Source organism: Triturus cristatus, chromosome 1_2, assembly GCF_964204655.1.
Source record: "Triturus cristatus chromosome 1_2, aTriCri1.1, whole genome shotgun sequence".
Lineage (NCBI taxonomy): Eukaryota > Metazoa > Chordata > Amphibia > Caudata > Salamandridae > Triturus > Triturus cristatus.
The window spans coordinates 705540911-705563771 of record NC_140580.1 but is presented as its reverse complement, the minus strand read 5'-3'; the positions used below and the strand labels follow the sequence as shown (position 1 = coordinate 705563771).

Below are 22861 nucleotides of genomic sequence, written 5' to 3'. Positions count from 1 at the left end.
ATATGTACACAAATACTGGACCTTGAAATTCCGCTCTATTGCAATACATATACCCGCATGTGCTACAACAGATCTCCTTACGTTTAAAACACTGAAATAACATGGATAACAATTAAACATTTTTATATGCACGCCTGCATTCTTCTACTTCCAAATGATGTTTGATCAAGTCTACTTTAATTGCACTATTAAGGTCTGAATGTCTTCCACCTTTCTTTGAAGGATTCATTCCAAAACTGGATCTAATTAAGTGTGTAGGTAATTCCTTTGGGAGCAACTCATAGATTTTTGTATGTGGATACTCAAGCACCGAATGGGCTACTTGGTTGCCCTTTGTACATGTAAAGGTTTGTCCCACAGTATCTCTGGTAGGTTATCTCCATCAAAACCATACATTACCATCATCTCATAACGCTAGGGTGCCTAAAATGGCAATGAGAGTCTAAACCAACAGTCCTTTCTCGCCCCACTCATTCTCCAATGATGGGCTTCAGAGGCAAACAAAGTCATTAGGATGAGTAGCCAGGAAAGGTCTTCGCCCATAGCCTTCCCATGAACAGTGCTAGGAACATACTAACACTGAGGTAGCAAGGAGTATGGGACTAATGTGTGGAGCTAGGAAGACAGTCAGATTCAGAAATAAGGAATATATACACAAGAACAAAGGAACTGAAAATGAGAGAAACAAGGGTACAGAATGGGCAGGGCGGACCGAACACTCCCAATTACAAAAGAAAGAAAAAAAACTGTTTTTAAGATAACCACAGCTCTATCGTAGCTGATTTAATTGAGAAAAACCACAGACAACAATACGAAGATTCATGAACATTAATCTGCCAAGAAAGACGCTAGAGGACACAAATGTGCTTCATCTGCACAGTCAATCTGTTAAGCGCTGTGCCTAGACCGGAACTCTAAGCCAGACAGCATCCTACAGGAACAGCCCAAAAGAAAATTGACACTTGTGCATATAAATTTTAAAAGTCAAAATATATGAGTCCCTGCAGACCCATCAATCATTACAGGAAATGCTACCGCCACAAACCTTTGACACACTTAATACAGTCCAGGGAAGACTATTTGACCATGCCCCTCTCTATAATGGAAGGTAACAAGAGTCCAAACAGATGGTTAATGTTCTGCAGTACAAAAATGGATGGAAACCCAAGAATTATATTTAAAAATTCAAAATGGAAGGAATGACCAAACACAGAAAAAAAGCCAATTCACAACAGAGCCAATGTGAACGTTTTTACTGTACAAATATTCTGGAGTGCTGTCAATCCACTCCTTTAATTTAACCTCGGAATCTTTGTTTATTACACACAGATTAAACATCAGAAATTGTACATGTAGACGGGTCTGGTGGATTAGAGGACTAATGCATCCACTGTAGGGGCCTATGCTCGACCTCATGGTCACAGGTTCAAATCCTGGCGGGTTCACTCAGCCTTTCATCCTTCTGAAGTACCATTGAGTTGGGTAACAATAAACATGTTATTCAGCGCCAAGATAGCCTTGGGTGAACATGCGCTTTACAAATACACATGTTATGTTACAAAGGACTATAAACTTTGTCATTTACTAGGGACATGTTTATTCTGATGCTATCTCGCAAGCTCGCCATGGTAACATTGACAAAGGGGGAGCAATTCGATTCTTTTTCCAATCATCATATCTACAGCGCTAATTCCTATTTCTAGGGCAGCCAAGAAAAGTGATTTTGAGAAATTACATTTTCAATTGGAACCTAAGCAGATGTACCACTGCAATGGCATTAAAATGGGGCAGGCTCATGAAAGAGTCAGATTTGGAAAGAAGGCAAACATTTAATTGATGTGTCTGGACTAAGTTAAGTGCAATCAAAAATGAATGTGCTCCTGAAATGCTATATTTTTTTTAAACGTACGCATGTCTTGCCTTGTCATTCTCTGGTGTACAGTGGAATGTGATGGATCTTCAAAAGGTTCATTTGCCTTGCGCCAGGAGCTGCACAGATTTCTACAGACAAGTTAAAGATCCTTTCCCAAGAAAGTTGCATATGGATTTCCACATTTGCTAGAATACCATCAGGTTTTGCACTTATTCAGGCTCAATATTAGTATCTTCCGGAATAAGGAGACTTCAAGCAGGGCTGAGGTAGTAAGGTTTACCATGTTAAATGTTCTATTTTAGCTTTGTTAACAATATCAAAATAGAGCTTGTTTTAGAGGTGTTAGCGCTACTCACACTGCATATAAGCAGCGAATGAAGGAAATAAAAATGGTTTAACTTCTTTTTTAGTCTCATCATAAGGTGTTCTTAAAAAAAGAGTATAAATTAACAAATCCTGCCTTTCAAACAGCTGGTTTGACACGCCACAGGGTTCTCACATTCCGAGCCCTGTTGATCATTAATCTCCCTGCCTCGAGAAGGTACATGGAGGTGCATACATCTGAGAAAGTTTGAGGTGTGTTCTCCCTAAGAGGTTTGTAAAAGTTCTGAAACATTTAGATCATTAAAGCAAATGGATACATGGTGCAGTGAAGGATAATGCCATCTGTAGCTGAAATGTGCAAGAGTCTCAAAAATGACAATTGTATATATATATATTTTTTTTTAACAGAAAGGGGTGGGAGCATACTGCTTCACCTCCCAGCACAGTTCGCCCCTTAGCATTATGGTAAATGCAGTTCATGGTACATGCTTACTTGAGTATTTACTGGAGCATTCCACCAGAGTTGGTGCATGTTAGTGCTGTAAATCTCTAGACACGTGTTTCATCCGTCATCAGTAGAGATAAAAACACATTTAATCTGGGGTTGCCGAGCAGGCTGCCACAATCCTTTCAGGTCTCAGCACCCATCACAAGCTGACAGGTGCATCTCCACAAGCTCGTCAGCTCAAGGGAGCCTTTTCAAACAGGACGGGGTGGGAGCACACTGCTTCACCTCCCCCCAAAAAGTGTTGCTCTCTATTGAAGAAGGACAATTATACTGAAAACACGTGCCTAGAGGTAGACAGCACTGGCTGCACCAACAAGGGTGAAAAACTAAAACCGGACACCGAAGTAAGTGTTAGCATGCACTGCATTTATTATAATGCATCGGGGCAAACTGAGTGCTGGAGTGTGAGGCAGAGAGATAGAGAGATAGAGAGATAGAGAGATAGAGAGATAGAGAGATAGAGAGATAGAGAGATAGAGAGATAGATAGATAGATAGATAGATAGATAGATAGATAGATAGATAGATAGATAGATAGATAGATAGATAGATAGATAGATAGATAGATAGATAGATAGATAGATAGATAGATAGATAGATAGATAGATAGATAGATAGATAGATAGATAGATAGATTGATTGATTGATTGATTGGATTGTTTTTTTTTTTTAAGTACCCTGGACTGGGAAAATGAAATTAGCACTGGATGAACTATTTTATTTATTTTGGGTGACTGAATAGTTGTAATGAGGTACAAGGAGGAGATTTTCATAAAAATGCACAAAGAATATAGTGTGACGATTTTGCATCACAGACAACTGATTATGACAGAGCACCAACATTCAGGTTGTTTAAAAGTGAACAGCTGATAAAGAAAATTACAAGAAGTTCGAGGAATACATCTGGTGCTAGAGGGCAGCGGTAAGGGCAGTGATTTGGGATGGGAGGAGGTGAACTGAGAAAAGGAGAGCTCTGCGATTAGATTTGAAGTTTAGGAACAAGGTGGCATCCTCAGAAGGTCCCACAGATGAGATTCGTGGCCTGCCGCAATCCAAGATGGCTGCATGATCACGACACTCGGGGACCTAAATTCAAAATATCCAGCCGCATCCTTTTCACATCTACAATTCAGCTTGACAAAAGACACTTGCTGCCTCCCAGCGCTGTAGGGAAGTTGCTGATCTGACCGTGCTGTGGAGGGCTGCCTCCCTATGCCATGGGCTTGACCGTGATGACACGGCCTAGGAGGCCTGCGGCATACGCGGGCCCTACTTTGCAGAGCTCTATGCCTCCACTTTACCCGCTAAGTACAAGCCTTGTGACATATGAGCACCGCTGCATTCTTCGTAACCCAGGCACAAATGACAACTCAGATAATTTCTCGCCCAACTCCAAGAAAGATGACACTTGACATCTCCTACACACAGATTACATCCCCTAACCGGATGTTCTCTGCAGGACGGCTGTGATTAGGATTAAAGGAAAAGATGTATTCTGCTGTATGATGCTGGTCAGAACACAGTACAGGATGCCTGGATTGTCATAATGCTTAACAAACGGATATACCGGTTGCTTGTAGTACTGCTGTACAGATGGGGATTGTTTAAGTTGCAATAAAAACTATTTCTCTTAAAAGAAAAACCTACCTTGCAAACATCAAATGATAAAAAAAAAGAGGGTCCCACAGGTGACTTAGATGTAACTGTCCCCACTGAAAATGAACAAACTAAACCTGAAAAAGCCTTGGCATTGCCAGTGACGCTCAGTTACCCAAATGCTTGATGGAAATTCTTTATTGTTGCTGATGTTTTCTCATCCAAATATTCTTCCACACTTAAGATATTACTGTATTGTTCATGAACGCTAAATAAAGTCAACTAAACTATATGAGAATATTTCAGAGCGCGGGCTCTTATTGCAGCATTCCACAGAGTTAAGAGAGAGTTAGGGGATTGGTAGACACCAACAAGACCACTGGGTTGGATATGCGCAGCAGGATGAAACCGAATACACAAACTGGCTCTAAACTAAGAGGATCACGGGGGCTCCGACAGGACAGAGTCCATAGATGGTTTTAGGGTTTCGCGGGAAGACTGACCATTACTTCAGAGAACCAAGCATACCGAAATAGTGGAAATAGTGTTCATAGAGCTGGGAATGTCCAGCGAGGCGGGGGCGGGCTGAGGAGTTGTGGGAGAGAGGAGCGACAACCATTTTGAGGGGCTCAAGGACTGCATAAAAAAGCTACGCAAAGCCGGCACTCTCAAGAGTTGAAACCAAACAAACAGAGTGCCGGGACAGGACATACCTGTCAAGGAAAGAGTATAAGGCATGCAACATACACAACAATTCAGAGACCATTGAGCCATCAAAACAGCAGACGGAGTGGGTGGTCTACTTCTCCATACAGTGTGGGGTGGAGGGGCACACAGTGGGGCGACTGATAAGGAGCAGAGTGGGTTTTGGGAGGATTGCTCAGTGGACACACAGTAGTTGGTCTGTTAAGAGCATTTTTTAACCTATGTCTCTTTGTATGATGTGATTATCATGGAAAATGTAGGGTTTTGTATACAAACTGGAGGCCAAATAATGAAAAAAATACTATGCAATAAACTGTATGAAGCTTGTAGGAATATTGAACTGATGAATAAATAAGGGTTGGTATGTGTGGCATGCAAACTCAAAGGGGTGTAATGAGTGGGTCTGTGATGAATTAACCTTCAGGCAGAGGCTGGGTGGGCTGCGATGTAGCACCATGCGGATAGTTATCCTTGACCTCTTGGATGTGCTACCAGTGACACTTATGTTTGAGCTGCCGGATGTGACACCATTGAGCCGTATTAGCTTCATCGGCATATGCAATGTGACATCAGCAGAATGGATAGGACTGACAGCATGATGGAGTACCATTTAGCCGGTTAGATAAGTAGTCTTTTATTTTAAGAGTAATAGGCATAGTTACTTTGGAGGCTCAGCTTTATCTAATAAAGGTACCCCAATATTTCTGTACTGCTTCAGTCCGAACTTGCTAACAAAGAGATGGTGTAACTTTCTATCACCAATCTGGCAGATCAAGTCAGGGACATCAAAAAGGCTGAGTCTGCTGAGGATGCGTGCAAATAAAACTTGTCATTCCTTCCGAAATGTTCTGGCCAGACTTTTGACAGTTCTCAGCAGAAAGAATTACAATTGGCGAACATGTTTGCAATCTCAGGACAGAGGCCAGACTGAAAAAAACAAGTTTGAAAAGCTATCTTAACTGTTAGGAATTGAGAACGGGTCCAGGCCAATGTGAAGGAGGCCTAAACTGCTGCTGCCTAAGCTGTCCCTTTATATGTGATGGAAGCATGTATAATGTGCAGGGAATGTTGTCAAGAGGGACAGAGACAGAGGAGAGAGAGAAAATGGGAGAGACAGAAGGAGATGAGCAAGAGGTACAAGCAGAGAGTCAGAGATATGCTTTTTCAGGGTAAAATAACACACGTCATCATCTTTTGGATGCCTCGTAGCACAGTTATACTGCAAACCAAGAGCCAATATAACAAAGTAAACGTGATCTAGCCTTGATAAAGTTTACCATTCAACCAGAGCGATCTTAGAGAAAGCCACGAAAAACTGATGATGATCTCAGAATGTAGTTACAACAACCTATGCTATCTAGCACTTGATAGTAAGCTTCCTGTGAAAAAAAAACGCTCTAGATTTTCACACTACTGCAGTTGACGACAGAGAACTGGTTATTTAATGAAAACGCTGTCAATATGGTGTATGAGCCATTCAGAGAATGCATGGCTAGCCACAAATAGGTTTGGCTGTCATAAGGACATTCATGTGTAGCTCAGTTGTTTAAACGAACTACTAGGAATGCATCACATGCCTACACTTGGAATTACAGATTACAGAGACATCCACACTCAGCCAATGGATGGAGGTGGACATTGAAATGTAGAGGTGAAATGCTGAGCCTTGTAGTTTCTGCAATGAAGAATCACTGTGCTGGACTTATAATTTCACTTTCTGAAAGCACACTTTACCAAAAGTAGGGGACCGGTCTCTGGAAGACTAATGAAACCTGCTGGGTTAAGCCTAGTTCGTTTTTGTGCCAAGGGATGGTTGAAAACCTAAATGACTTTCATCAGTGAGGCACTGGCTTTGACAGTGCTTCATAATTTGCTAACCGAGGAAGTTTGAAACTTTGCTGGCATTTCTGGAGAACTGTTGACTTTGTTACGCCAAGGGTGCTCCCACGGCATGCATTAAAGGTGGAAGCATGCACTGTCTGCAGCCAAACCCCGAGCAAGCTTCTCAGCCAAGTTTAATAATCTGTGCTGGGCACGAGTCCATGTCAGATAAGCAACTTACCTTACCAATCGGGTTGATGATCAATGTATACCAACGAAAAGGAAATGAAGACAGATGGTTTTGAACTGATTAATTATGCACTTGCCTGTGTCATAACAGATGATTATTCTACTCCGATCTCAACCATTTTCTGATGGAAATATACCACCAGCATGAAACACGACTCTTCTGGTGCACAGACCTGAGAAAACTGTCGAATATGGCCACCATGTTCAGGGGAGACTGTGCACATCATACTGGCCAAGCTTTGGTCTCCATCCTTGGTCTTTGGATTCCCTGGTGATACATGCCTCTGAGCTCAGACTTCCTCAAACTGCTGCAGATGGAAGCCTTTATGGACCGTTGGTTGGTGTCTTCATTTCGTAACAGGGACAGATGAAGGAGTGCATCCCTAATTATCCTATAGAGAACTCTGAAAACACAACCATGCAATAGGTTAAGGGAAGCCTCTTAATGCAGCATGATCTTGTCAAGGGAAGGGATTCCCCCTGGAGCATATGGACCACCTCCTTCGAGATGAAACCGATCAGGCTGTAGCAGAACCCCCGAGTAGTCAAGGGAGGTCTCCCATTCAACCGGCTAACAATAGAGATGTCGGAGCAAGATGGTGGAGCGGTACACTGGGGTGGTGTGGCAGTAGCATGAGACAAGTGTTTTTTAATATAGTAAATGTAAGTCTGAAAGGACAGGCAGGTTTCAATGGGTGAGACTTCCAGGATGAGGATTGTGACCAGGAACTGGTACCATCTGACAGAGTATTTGTCCCCACAGTCCAGCTCTGGGACTGGCAAGTAACCAAATGTTACAAACACATTACAATTGTGAATTAAGATGCCACCCTCAAGAAAATGAGGACAAGATGTTGTGAGAAAGTGGCTCTGTATATACTGTTCCCAAATAGGTACAGTGTGTACACAGTCCCCAGAGGTTAGGCAGAGGCTAAAGTTAGATATAACCTTACTCTCGAAAGTGGTAGCTTGGTCGAGCAGTAAGGCAGTATCAGAGGACAGTGTAAAACATTTGTTGCACACACTCAGCCAGCAAATGGTCTCACACACTCAATAACTGAACTCTCGGCCAATGGTTTATATATAAAAAATATATGCTTGTTTTATTTTAGAACCAACAATAGGTATTAAAATATACTTTCTCAGAATGAGATGCTTTATATAAATACTTTTGCAATTTGCAATTGACTTTTGTAGAAAGTTACAAGTGGTTGCAATAGGCAACACAATTCTAAACACAATAATGCATTGAGTTCAATGGAAGTTTCAAGTTATTTGCCACAGATTACTTTTAGGATTACTTTTGGAATTCCAGGACTGGATCCTAGATTCAGTCCTGGGTCAATACTTGGAATCAAGTGATAAAAGTCGACTTAGTTACTGTGATGATTTTTAGACAATATTTTGCTATTTTAAAAGTGGACACAGAAAATATTTCATAGAAAACAGTCAATGATTCCCTATGGCAGAAAATTCAAGTTGCAGGTATAGTATGTTCTCGTTACTTTTCTAATCCAGTACTGGGTGCCTAGACTCAGTACTGGGACCTTTATCCAAAACAGGTAAGTAATTACGTTTTCAGATATTATACGATTTTTGAAGAATATTTTAAGTTTGCAGAAATTGACAGAAGAAATTTCACAGAAAAACAGTCAATGATTTCCTATGGGAGAAAATTGGGTTACTGGTAAGTACAGTTGTAAGTATTTTTCAGAGTCAGTGCTGGGCACCAAGATCCAGCACTGGGAGCTCACCTAAGAGCAGGTGAGTATTTTCGTTTTCGTTACTCGGCTAATTTTTGGTTAATATTTTAAGTTTTGAAAAGTCCACACTTAGAAGAAATTTCAGGAAAAGCCAGTCAATGTTACCCTATGGAGAAAATTGAGTTATCGGTCTAAAGGTAAGTACTCGACTGGCAGAGTTGAGGTTCTGGGCATAGACTCAGGGGTCTCCCAGGATCAGGTAGGTACAGTTGGTTCACCCTCAGCGGCACAAGGGCGGCCGGGTGCAGAGAGAGTTAGGCCCAATATTATCCTACGAGAGGTAGGGAGGCCTTGGTTGGTGGCTGCTGACTAGCAGGCCACGCGGCTGTGGGAGCTGGGCTCCTGGTCACTTACTCAGGGCAAGTGGGGAAGTAGATAGGTGTAGAGGTTGCACTGCCAGGGCCACTCGGGCGGCTGGGTGCTTTTGAGCCTTCGGGCGCTCAATTTATTTCAATGGGAAATCTCCGGTTTAGAAAAAGACTGCAAGCTCGTGGACGAAAATTCTTCAGGTGGCACCATCACTTCGAGAGGTAAGTTGGGTAGTTGGAGGATAGGTAGGTACCCCGGGATTGGGCACAGGGGGCCGCGGGGTGCCTGGGTGCCTTTTGGTGTCGGGAAATATTACCCTCTGTTGATCGCGGTTGGGGGGGCACCTGGTTCTGAGTTTGCAGGCTTCTTCAGGAGTGTGGAGGGAGGTCCTTGGGTGCCGGACTCGGGGTCACAGTCGCCGTGGGGTCATCCTTGAGGTCTTTGTTCACTCCGGCACAGGCCAGGCTTGGCTGGTGCAGAGTGTGCTGGGTTCGCGGTTCCGGGCGGCTGCCAGGGATTAGAAGTAGGTTTTGAGTAGAGCCTCTACTCATGGGAGTCCCAGGGGTTTAGAGTCAAAAGGTAGCCAGGTCCTCCGGGGTTTGTGAGGTTGCTGGCCACAAGAGATGCCGGGTTGGAGCAGGAGCAGGTTCGAGGGTCGACAGGCCAGTAGGGCTGGGGCCAAAGCAGTTGGTGTCTTCCTCTTCTTAGCAGCTGCAGGGTAGGTCTTCTTTCTTCTAGCTCTTCTTTGGATTTTGGAATCTGGAATCTGGGGAGGGAAGGTTCAGGGTGCCCCTAAATACTAGATTTAGGCGCGTTACAGGTAGGTGAAGGGCAGGGACCAATGGGTCCCTGTCCTGGGGTGGGTACACCCCCTATCCTGCCTCTCTCCTGTGGGAGGGGGGCAGTAGCCTAGTCCTGATTGGGCAGGGCTTCCCATCTTCAAGATGGCGAGAACCCGGAGATGTGCTTCACCTCGCCTCCCCCACCTGAGGGGTGGGGTTGGCAGGCTGGCACATCCCCTGTCCTTATTTGGGGTTTCTGGACAAGCTTCCCGCCAGAGTGGGGGGTTGCAGTGCCCTGGGGAAGCTCACAGAGGCGGCATGCCTTTGAAGCTTCCCCCGGCCCATCCTGGGGGAGGAGATTTAGCACCTCGCCCAGGATGTGCATTGTTGTAGACCCAGGAGAGCAGGCGCTCTCCTAACCAGGGGTCCAGCAACATGTCTGCTGTGTGGCTGCCTAGGCAGCCTCAGCACAGACGTGGATTGTAGGTTAGGTTTCAGGGGGCATCTCTAAGATGCCCTCTGGGGTGCTTGGTACATTAATTCCCACACTGGCATCAGTGTGGGTTTAATGTGCTGAGAAGTTTGATATCAAAGTTCTCAGTCTTCAGTGTTGCCATTATGGTGCTGTGGAGTTCGTGTTTGACAAGCTCCCAGAACCATATACTCTTAAATGGCAGCACTGCACTTACAGTACCCAGGAATAGACCTGGATACTGTAGGGGCACAGGGCTCCTGCTCCTGTGCCCACACCATTGGCATAGGGTACCCAGCTAGAGGGGTGGCTGATGTATGCCATGGCAGTGTAGGTGGTGGGCATGGCGCACAGGGATGTGTGCCATGTCGACTCTTTGTTTTGTCTTGTACCCAGACACTCAGCCTGCAAGGGCAGTGTGTGTGTGTAAGGGTACAGGGCCTCTAAGGGTGGCACAATGATCGCTGCAGCCCTTAGAGGCCTTCCCTGGTCACAAGGCCCTGGGTACCATTTACCAGGGGCTGACATGTGGCCAGGATTTGCCAATTTGTGTTTTGTGTTTTAGGGAAGGAACATAGGCCCTGGGCACCTGATTGGCAGGAGTCCAGGGCACACTCAGTCAAAGTACATTCAGCAATTCAGCAAAAAGTGGGGGCATACCATGCAAGAAAAATGGCACTTTCTCACAGATGTCCAGAAACAAAACAGAGACTTTATGATGCTCAGACCCTCATCTTCCAAAGGGGCGGGCTTCCAAGAGGGGCAAACCAGAGGATACCTACCAGCATGGGAGAGACAGTTATAGTGAAGATTTTACAGGACTTATATTTCTGATAAAATCACAGTTGTGGAAGGATCATAGACAAACTCACTAAAAGGTTCATACTGTTGAACAGGAGGTTAAAAATGGCAACACCAAAGCAAGCTTGTTTGACACAAGGATCAAAAAACACAAGTCTGATCACCAGGAGTTCCGAGATCGAGCCATAAAGTCCATGATTACATTTGAGGACAAAAGTTAAGAACTCTAAAATACTGCCGGGACCCCCAACGTAAGAACGCTGGGTGAACTAGGAATTCAAGAAGATAAATGATATAAGACGTATTCTGGGCAAATTCTTCCTTACAAAGGCATGCGTGCGTGCATTAAATTTCATTGGATCTACACAGAGATAACAGCATTCCTATAAGAGGCAGAGAAAAAAAGGGAAGTGGCATAGGCCTTATTGTTGACAAGAGGTTTCCAAGACAGAGCCTCGAGCTTGTGAAGAAAAGAGGTCTAACCCTTTGAGGTAGCAGAACAACATTTCCCCTGACGTACGCCAAGCAACCCAAGTCTGGAAGCACGATCTTCAACGGGTTAAGAAGGAATTCTCAGAGGCAGGGATGGAGGCACCTTGCAAAGTTAAGAGTAGTCTCAAATGAGGTCATAAAAGTCTTTATGCAACCAGAGCGTATAGAATTATTTGGGATTGAAAACAAACAAAATACAGACCAAGCTAGACTATCTTGGAATCCCCAGCTTCTGTGTTGCCTGCGAGTTACAGTGGGTAATAGAGAAGTTAGGGGAGGGAGTTCATTCTTGTTCTCTCAAATACAGTACTCCACCTCCCTATATTACTCTTAACGTCCAGCTGATACGGGGGTTTGAGTAGGATGGTGCTAGGTTTGTTTGCTGTACTTGTTTAGAGGAAAAATGCGTATTGGTGTTTTTCTTTTTTGTGCTCCTAAAACGTACACCTGATGTCTTGTGGTACTAACTTCACTTTTATGATGATGCATTATTTATAATAAAATAAAATACAATTTTGAAAAAAAACTTAAACCTGCAACCGAGAGGTTAAGAAATGTAAGAACTAGGCTAAGAAGAAAAATCTCACTAGAGGGAAAAAAGGATACATTATCAGGTCTCAAACAAAAGAGTTAATCGTGGATTTTAAACACAATTAAAAACAGATGGCCTACGGTTTCAGTCAAGCCGACCAACGAGATAAGGACACCATGAGCGGAAGAAAAACTCATCTATAAAAAGAACCGAATTGGTAGAGGAAAGTAAAAACACAAGCCACAAGTTGTACCTAGACAATGACACGTACACAAGCGTGATGATATATGGGACTTTATGCACCACCACGCACTGATACAAAAAGACCAGGCAGCCATTATGCTAATTAATTTTATTTTCCATTCCAAAATACAATATTGAGCGGGGAGCGGGGGAAAGGGAGGGGGTCTAAAAGCTGAGCTGGATGCGGGAAGTGGGGGAGCAACAGATGAGCTGGGTGTGGGAGCAACAAAAGAGGCGGGGGAGCAACAGGTGAGCTGGGGCGGGCATGGGGAGTAACAGTTGAGGTGGGGCGGGAGGGGGTAGCAAAAGATGAGCTGGGGTAGGCGGGGCTGAGCAACAGGTGAACTGGGGCAGACGGGACAGAGCAACAGGACAGCAGGGGCGGGCGGGGGAGCAAGAGGGGATCTTTGGAGTGAGGAGGGTGCAACAAGTGAGCTGGGGCAGTTGGGGGTCGCAGGAGGGGAGCCTGAGCAAGCGGGGAGCCGGGGTGGGTGGGGAGCAAGCGGGAGGCCTTGGGAGGCTGGGGAGCAAGCGGGGAGTCAGGGTTTGGGGAGCAAGCGGGGAGCTGGGGTTAGCAAGGAGGGGAGTAGGGGTGGGTGGGCAGAGCAAGGGTTGGGTGGAGTGGATCAAGGGGGGGAACCGTGGTGGGTGGGGTGGATCAAGGGGGGAGCCTGGGTGGGTGGTGGTGAACCAAGAGGGGAGCATGGGTGGCGGGAGCAAGGGGGGGCCTGGGGGTGGAGGGAGTAAGGGGGGAGATGGGGTGGGTGGGGGAGCAGAGGGAGGAGAGGAGAGCAAGGGGGAGCCAGGGGAACAAGGGGGATCTGGGGTGGGTGGGGGAGCAAGAGGGGAGGGTGGGTGGGGGAGCCAGGGTGGGTGAAGGATAGAGGGAAGCCTGAGCAAGGGAGGAGCCAGGGTGGGCAGGGGAAGAGCAAGGTGGAGCCGGGTGGGTGGGAGGAGCAAGAGGGGAGCCAGGGGGAGAGCCGGGGTGGGTGGGGGAGCAAGGAGGGAGCCTGGGTGGGGGAGCAAGGGGAGGAGCCGGGGTGGGGGAAAAAGGGGGGAGCCAAGGTGGGTGGGGGAGCAGGGGGGGGAGCCAAGCAAGGGGGGAGCTGGGGTGGGTGGGGGGAGCAAGGGAGGAGCTGGGGTGGGAGCAAGGGGGGAGCTTGAGCAAGGGGGGACCCAGGGTGGGCTTTGGGAACAGGGGAGGAGCTGTGGTGGGAGCAAGTGAGGAGCTTGAACAAGGGGGGATACGGGGTGGGTGGGGGAAGCGTGAGGGCGCCTGGGTGGGTGGGGGGAGCAAGGGCGAGCTGTGAGCAAGTGGGGAGCCGGGAGGGAGCAAGGGAGAGCTGGGGTGGGTGGGTGAGCAAGGTGGGAGCCAGGGCGGGTGGGTGTTGGATCAACGGGGGAGCCAAGGTGGGTGGGTGGGGGAGCCTGTAGCAAGGGGGGGAAGCCGGAGTGGGTGGGGGAGCAAGCGGGGAGCCATGGAGCAAGGGGGGAGCCGATGTGGGGGACCAGAGGGGAGCCAGGGTGGGGGAGCAAGGCAGGGAGCTGGGGTCGGGTGGGAGAGTAAAGGGGAGCCGATGAGCACGAGTGTGGCGCCAGTGTGGGTGAGGGGAGCAAGGCGGGGAACATGGATGGGTGGGGGAGCCCATAGCGAGGCGGGGAGCAGGGGTGGGTGGGGGGCAAGGGAGTGGAGCAGGGGTGGGTGGGGTATGTAAGGCGAGGAACAGGGGTGGGTGAGGGTGCAAGGGGGAGCCGAGGTGGGTGAGGGGCAAAGGGAAGAGTAGGGGTGGGTGGGGTAGCATTGCAGGGGGGGAGCAGGGTGGTTGGGGAGAGGAAGAGGGATGCAATGTGGAGCCAGGGTGGGTGGGCGGCATGCAAGGGGGAGCCATGAGCAAGGGGGGAGCTGGGGAAGCAAGGGAGGGAGCGAGGTGGGTGGGTGCAAGGGGGAGCCGGGTGGGTTGGGCTGAGCAAGGAGGAGTAGGTTGGGTGGGGGAATGGGGTGGGGGTGCAAGGTGGGAGTGGGGGAGCTGGGTGGGAGGAGCAAGTGGGGAACAGGGGGGGAGCGGGGTTGAGCTGGGTGGGTGGGGAGGAGCAAAGGGGGAGAGGGGTTGGGTGGAGGGAGCAGGGTTGGGTGAGGGGGAGCAAGGGAGGATCCTAGGTGGGTGGGGGAGGAGCAAGGGAGAACTGGGGTGGCTGGCGTGGGTGGGGAGGAGCAAGGGGGAGCTGGGGTGGGTGGAGGTAGCAACAGGGGAGCAAGCAGGGAGCCAGGGTGGGTTGGGGGTTTTCAAGGTGGGAGTCGGGGTGGGTCAGGGGGGAGTAAGTGGGAGCTGGGTCGAGATGATTGGAGAACAGGTGAGCTGGGACGGGAGGGGGAACAACAGGTGAGCAGGGGCAGAAGGCTGGAGCAACAGGGGAGCTGGGGGAGGAGGTGAAGAAACAGATGAGCTGCTAGTGGGAAGGTGAGGAACAGATAAATTGGGCAGTAGTGGGGAGAAACAGATGAGATGGACCTGAAGGGAGCAAGCAATAGACAAGCTGGGGGTGGAAGAGAACAACATGGAGCACTTGGGGCAATGGGTATTTGGGAGGTGAAGTACCACACGAGGGAAAGAGCAAGAAAACACATGCACTCCAATAGAGTGTTGCAAGAAATAGAAAAAGTAGTACCCCCAATGTGAACAACAGAAGGATGAAAATCATCAAATCAAAAGTATGCATAGAAGGCATGCTCTAGGGTAGGCACAAACACAAGAAGAGGAAGGAGTAAGAAGCCGGCTAATTAGACTGACAAAAAGGCAATCTATGGTACGTATTGGGCTAGTTAAAAGCCCACTGTTAGAATTGATATTATCGACAAGTCTTTAACAACAGACTGGTAAAACCTCTCTGTAGATGAGAACTAAAAACAGGAAGATGCAGGTATATGGGGGAGAGGCTTCACCTTCACTATGACTCCTAAGTTGCTTTTGAGCAGCTCAAAAACGCTTAGGTCAGTAGTTCTTTGGGTGCAGATATGGCATCAGTTGAAAAGAAGGAAACCAGGAGGTAGGGCTAGGCTGCACACACTAGATCAAAGCAGTCTTAACATTACAAATATGCACCTTTGAGTTACTTGTCCTAATAAACCAGCAGGGGAGTAACCAATTTTGACCCCACTAGTCTATCCCCTTCTCAATACATATAGCTGTGGCAAGCCTTGCCAATGAGTTTCATGTACATTTGTGTATCAGTAGTTTGGATTGCCCAATATGAACAGGCACAGGGTGGCTGCTATATCAGCGTATATAAGTGAAAGGATATTACCTGACTTTTTCAAAGGTCTGTTTCCTTTCCAGCCAGATGTAGCGCAGTCCTTCAAAGATGTAATATCGTAGGACACTATCCTAGAAACACAAATCAAACTGTAGTGAACAAATCGAATAAAGCCCCTTTTAATGCATGTCAATCTTGAATCGAACACCTCCCACAGTGCCAGTGCACTCCAATCTTTATATAGGACACCGCTATTCCACAACAGAGCCCCAAACTTAGACACCAACAAACCTAATATTTATCAGTATCTGATGGCCGCATGCTTCAGTCTACAACCTTACTGGGGCTACCAAGCTGAAGTAGGGAGATGCTGAGAGCAAATACTCCATTCCCTAGCGATCCTATCACTAATCTACTTTTACAACGGGCCTAAAGTACACTGTTAACTTAATTCTTTTTTTTAAAAACATTGTAATCTTGTACGTGTAATGCAATTAATTTAACCGAATTTTGCCAAAACTTCAGCTACCTTTCTACATAACTTTGTGAATGGAAAGTCTTGGGCTTGATAAATGGTTTTACCTTGGTGTGGAATTATATCATAGGCCAAAATACAAGTGTACTATAGCTTCTACATTCAAGAGGTATAATTTTAGAAATGAGGTGTGGACTTATGTCACAAATGTCACTAGTATCACTTAGGATGCTGCGTTACAGAATAACCAAGAAGCAGAGGCATGTTTTAGGAAAGGCAAGTGGACGTATAAATTAAGGTATAGTAATTGTATTATGCTAAGATGCAGTGCCTTCAGCGCAGTGCTAAACGATCTCACAACCAAACATACAGGAAAGCTCTCCAGGAGAGACAAACACTTATAGGAGCCTTCAGTAAGGAGGGACAGGTGTGCTTAAAAACACTTGTCCTTATGGCGTGGTGTTTTTACAACTATTCTGATGGCATGAATCTACTACTGAGGCTACAAGAACCAGAGAGTTATCTGCCAAATGTCTTAGATGCTACAAGACATTGACAAACCTATCATCCTAAAAACAGAATCACCGCAAGTCGATGTGATGGTGTTCAGTCCCTCATGCTCATCTGCGGACCGCAAACATTAGGTCCCACTCAATGGAATCATGTCCAGTACCTGCCATTGTGGCCAAGAGACTTTGGAGTCATTCTCAATAAAGATCCGTCCTTTAGGCAACACAACATAAAAGTCCAGATCTGCCAGTTTAACCCAGTAACCTCAAAACTATTTTCGAAGTATATGAATATTTCCCCATGCGTCACCCACCAATCAGATTATCAGAATGAAGTGTAGCCTGGGCTACCGAATTAAGCCCTAGCACAGAAAGTACCAACAGCAGGTGCCTACCATCTACTGTACTCCCTTTTCATGGCCTATAAAGAGGTCCTTTATAATCAAGCTCTACTGTTTACTTCCCTAAGGTTTCAACTGTGCTGCTGTTGGCAGCCTCGATTTCTCTGAGGCCTACCACTCAAAGACCCAAATACTTAGAGAAAACATGCAGACGGATGTTCTGTCTTATCTATTGGTATGTCCTTCGTCGTTATAAGCATCATCTACATTTTTTTCTGTGGGATATAAATATCACCTGGGGTATATTGCTGCTGTACAATCCCCATCCTTATCAATGGAACATGGGCAACTTCTCATGATTGCTCAGGATTTCTAGTGAGCTCACTTTCCGCTCTGCCTTTACAATAAATGTCTTCGTATAACAGTTTTTCAGAGAGGAGACTCCAGGACAGGAAAGTGGACAGTAAAATGGTTTGTCTGGGCAAAGGTTGCACCAGTGTCCGTACAGCATTTTAATGTATAACATACTGCTTATCGTTAAAAGCCAAGGCGGGATATCAAATACCTGCTTCTGCTTGAACAAGCCCAGCTCAATAATCCTCGTAGTGTGGCAAGAAACGTATAGGATTAAGCAAATTTCTTTTCAAGTTTTCATAGAGAGAGAGCAATAAAACTGACAGACATTTGAAGAGATTTCTTTGACACAATCCGTCCTTTCATCCCATATGGTGTTGCCACTACATTCTACTAATAACTAGCACCAGGCGTAATTTAAATTATGTGGTATAATTTCTGTAGTTGTATGCAATGCTTGCATTGCAAAATTACACCATATTGCTTATTACGGTGCAGTTTGCAGCAAAAGTATAGCACAGGAGGGCAGAAACAATGGTAACAACCAGAACACGAGCAGCTGTTGTTCAACAGCAACTGCGTTTTCACAAAAAATGTGCCTCGCAACAGAAACTGATGTGAGTATGCATTGTTCTCGAAACTGTAACGCTAAATGACGGATCTTCATTTCGTGTAATTGCGCAAAAATGTACATTTTCCTGAAGTTTATCGTAATTACATGAAAGCAAGTTACGTGAATTTTTCACACCTCTGCTATTACCTCAGTCTATCAAGCAGGGTGTTTCCATCTCAAACTAGACTCAGCATATAAGTGCTTTGGTTCTAGAGATATGGGGATCCCTGTGGATTATTTTTAAGTCCGTATACATAGGTCTTCCAGTGGTTTACCGCTTGCCATGTTTGGAAATGGGATGAGGGGGGCACGAAGACTGTATGAACTGACATCTGTAGAGCGAACTATATTCTATGAAGAAACCAACGATTCATGGTGAGAATTATTTGATTGATTGCTATAATGAAATCAAAAGGAGTGGAAATAAGTTTCCAGTAGTTCAAAAAAACAAACATGAAAAGATGATAACTTCTGGAGAACAAAAGTGAAGGCATTCACCTGTACTTTGTGATATGTTAAAACAAACTGAACATAAAAAACTTAACACAACACCTTGCTTCAATTTGCATTTCACAGTTTGGAGACAGGCTAGTTTTGTGGGTCACTCCAGCTTTGTAGGCTATTACACAGGGCATCACTTATTTCATATTTCATGCCCTGGTCAGTGAAGTGCTGAAGAAAGAATATTGACTGGTACCTGGTTTACCCAGATTGCATTTATCCCTATTAAAAGTGGGAAACAAAGGAGGGGATGCTGCATCTCCTACAGGACACTATACGGGGTAAGAGCGCAACCCCCTGAGACCTCTCCATGACACATGTGGCTCATACCTCCTCTCTCCGGTGCAGCTGGATGGTGTCCTTCCATTCATCATCCTCAATGACCGAAATAGCGACATTTGCATTCCCGCTTTCAGCCTTCCTTTTTGCAGCTTCATAGCGATGGTCATAACTGCACACAGGAAGAAAGACTAGATTTATTCAAAAGTGAGCACAGCAAAACACAAGAGCAGCGGGGGACGGGGATCACACATTACAAATATGTGGTCAGACTCTCAAAAAACAAGTCAACCTCTGTCCTTGGCCAACAGACTGGAGTGAGAGAAGTTTAACAAACTCACACAGATGCTTAAATAGTACCAGGTGCAACTCATACAGCAGCATTGCAGGATTGCTTACACCAACAACAGGTGCAGAGTTTCTAGCAGAAGTGAAAGCTTTCTTCAAACACACCGATGGGTACTACCCAGACTTTGTAGTACAAGCACCTTTCATAAAGAAGAGATATAACACCAGCAAGAGAGTTACTAGCTCCACGTATAGTGAAAGAATACAGAAGAGAAAGCACAGGCAGGTCAAGCTTCTCTCCCAAACTCAAAACAGGTGCACCATGAGCTGAAGTCAATATGTGGTTTTTAAGGTGAAAGAGAGACAAAAAAAGGGTATAATCCTGACAGATAATGAGCAAAGATCCACAGGAGTGAGTCTTGTTGCAACAGAGGGAGTATTGGCAGCCCAGGAGCAGGGCAAGCTTCACTAATACACTCAGAACATACAGCATGGGCGGCAGCAGCAGTACAAGCTTCCATCATACACAGAACGTGAAAAGTATGGGAATCACTCTTATGCTCATCCTGTATATATCTCCATTCTTTGCCCACTTATCCTTTGCCTTCTCATACACAGGTGACCTTGGTGTCTTTCTCAAGCCCTCATTTTAATTATCCTTTTATACCCGCTAACTCTAAAAGAAAATTTTAAGAAGAATCATTAAATATGTCCTCTTGTATCCTAAGTGTTCAGCCGACTGTTGACATCAGTATCAATTCCAGATAAAACTAACACCAAAAGTAGCAAAAGTGGTGCCTTCTGGCTAAAGCAGCCAAAACATAGTGACTTTTATATTCCCAAGGACCTGCATCATAGTCTCAAAGGCTCACAAACCCAAAGTTGGATAATGGCAACGCCTGCCATGTCTATGCTTTCTCTGCAATGCTTTCCTTCTGTTATTGCTGAACATTCCTCCACTCCCTTTCTAAGCTGGTCTGCCCACATCTATCCCATCGCTGCTATATCCGCCTGAATCCCTCTTCACTGCCATGATTTAAATTCTATGATAAACTCACTGGAATGTTTTGCCGGCATCATTTCACATTTTACTTGCTGGTTTTCCAGCCCACATATCTCAACAATGATGTTGCTCTAAATTTATCTGTCCCCAAACTACGACCAACACACTGTACAAAGTAAAATACAATGCAATGAATTACCAAAAAATGGTTATTCAGAGACTAGGATTGTCTGTGAGGTAAAGGGGTTGGGGTATCAGGGCAAGGCCACAGCTACTCCTCTCGTCCAAATGCACTGAATAGGTTCGCTGAGAGCACAAGGGTACTTCCAGTAAATCCACAATAATAACAAATAACCACTGGAATAATGAACCAACCTTGGGTTCTGGAGTAGTGCGCTGCCTGTCGTAAAGCACATCGATGCCTCGTCATGGGTAGTACCGCCTACACCCATTGGGGCCTGACCCAATTTAGGAGAATGAAGTAAGTGCACTCAACAAAACAGAAACAGCACCTTCATCAACCTACCTTTGTTGCAATATAATACAAAAGACATGAGGATATCTTCTGTGTCTCTATTAATTTACTAAACATACATTAAATATTTCAGTGAACTCAGGTACTTTTCCACAATGCTTCCATAACATGAATATTGTATTCACTGCATGTTATATATAACACCTTCATTTCAAATCCATACAGTGCCTACTCAATAAGGAGATGAAATATTACAGGACCTAATAAACAACTCACAGTGGTTCTATAACATGAAAAACGCCATACAGTTATGATGAGAAAACAATCACCCGGTCGCAGAAGATGCTAGGATTTAAGTGAGACGCCGCTGGCTCCCGCGTGCCCAAGGAGGCAGCCACTGGGCAGAACCAAGAGAGAGACCCCGGTTCGGAGGCTAGCAGGAGGTTTGTCTGCGTGCTGCTCCGCAAGGTTTATGGGGAGAGGAGGAAGCAACCCCTCCATGAACATTAATGGACCTTAAATAATGAAGAAAAAAACCTCAAGCTTCCAAAAAACAGTGTTTGGAAGCAATGTTTTTCCTTTTAACCAGAAGCACCCGGTAATGGATATTGTGATGGCCTGTGCAAGCTGTGATTTCAAAGGCATGGCCCCGTGGAAGATCTCGATTAATTAAGTCCTCAAGGGAGATGGGATCACAAAGGCATTAGCGATGGAGTGTTTGGGCCTAATTATGACAAGGGACTGAGCCCTTGACATTGGGCTGATTGACACACAACACCCATGCATAGGACATACTTAAGAGGATTATGTGTTGAGTGTTTCATCCGGGTGAGGATGTCGGAGTTGTTTATTGATTAGGTTCTATTTTATTTAATGCCCTAATTGATGAAGCACAGTTTGGATTTGAAATGAAGGTGCTATAACATGCAGTGAATACAATATTCATGTTATGGAAGAATTGTATAAACGTATCTGAGTTCACTGAAATATTTACTGTATCTTTAGAAAACGAATACAGACACGATGAAAAATGTCCGCATGTCTATAGTTGTATTCATGTATTGTATTATATTGCAACGAAGATAGGTGGATGAAGGTGGGGCTTCTGCGGTTTCGTCATGGGTAGTAAGCGGTATATAAATGCCATTAAAATGCAATACAATGATGCACTAATTCAATTCCAGCCATGCCACACAACCCTACTCGGAATGGAGTGTTGTTATTTATGAAAGGTACATAATCTGCTCTCATGACAGATCCTGTGATCTCTCGCGTGCATAGATCCCAGATCCACCCGTAATATTTGATACTGACTAACGTAGCACCCAGCTCATTCTCAAAAAGCAAGAAGGGGGGGGAACAGGCCAATCAGTCAAGATTGCCTTCATCACCTTCACTGCTGGATGACTGCCAGTCACATTTGAATACAAGGCAGGTGGCACAATTCCCCTTCCATTACTGTGACTACACCACTAAGAAGCGCTTTTGCAATCCACGGATCAACCTCGACTGATAGCAGTCTTTCTAGCCACAAGATGAGGCCACCTCAAACGCGGCCTTAATGGCCTGCCTGTGCTACAAGACAGGAATGCTTCCACTGCAGTCTTTGGAGTCCAGCCTCTCAGGGCTTCCATGGTGTCCTGGAATGCTTGGGTGCTCGCGGACCTTGGTGGTCTGGGGACCAAGAGTCCTGGGCTGACATCTCTGCACAAACCTGCACTTGCCCGGTTTATTCTGAATAAACCTTCTATTAATCTGCTGATAGCCCGTGTGTTCTTGCAACCCACATGCATTGTAACAACGGTGAGGAGATGAGTAAATGAGGGCAGGGCAGAGACACTAGAAACAGAAGAAAAGAAAGTAGAAACAAAAGTTTGTACTAACACTGTCCAGTGAGGGGAATGGGAGAGTAAAATGCAGCACTGCACGATTAAGGAGAACACACCATCAATGATGTGACACCAGGCGGCCAGTGGCCATTTAAGCAGTGCAGTAGTGACAGTGGGAAAACTGTTCTTAAATAGCAGCTTTTGAAGATTAACCGTAATAACTGCTACTTTGACTGAGCACTGTAGGCCACACCCACAGAGGCGCCATAAGTGGTTATTCAGGCTTAGTGAAAGTACAGGAGTGGCGGCTGGGCTTCAAGTGGGGAGAGTCCCGCTGACAATTAGTAATTAAAAATTGAATGGGTCCCTATCAGGCCCTTAACTTTCCAGATAAAAATGCTGAACAATTTCTTTACAATGAGTGCAAAACCCCTCAACTAATACAGGTCACGGCTGCAACCCCTGTGTACGTA

General features: G+C 45.7%; 1 protein-coding gene across 6 annotated transcripts in view; it reads right to left on the bottom strand.

The window, feature by feature from the left end:
* ATP13A2 (ATPase cation transporting 13A2) overlaps positions 1–22861 on the bottom strand; it is a 650312-nt gene that overhangs the window by 201325 nt on the left and 426126 nt on the right. For all 6 annotated transcript variants that reach the window (XM_085608574.1, XM_085608571.1, XM_085608572.1 and 3 more), the window contains 2 exons: positions 18845–18965; positions 15773–15852 (listed from right to left, as the gene is read on the bottom strand). In XM_085608574.1, the coding sequence (XP_085464700.1) occupies positions 15773–15852; positions 18845–18965 (201 nt within the window). The remainder of the gene's footprint in view (positions 1–15772; positions 15853–18844; positions 18966–22861) is intronic.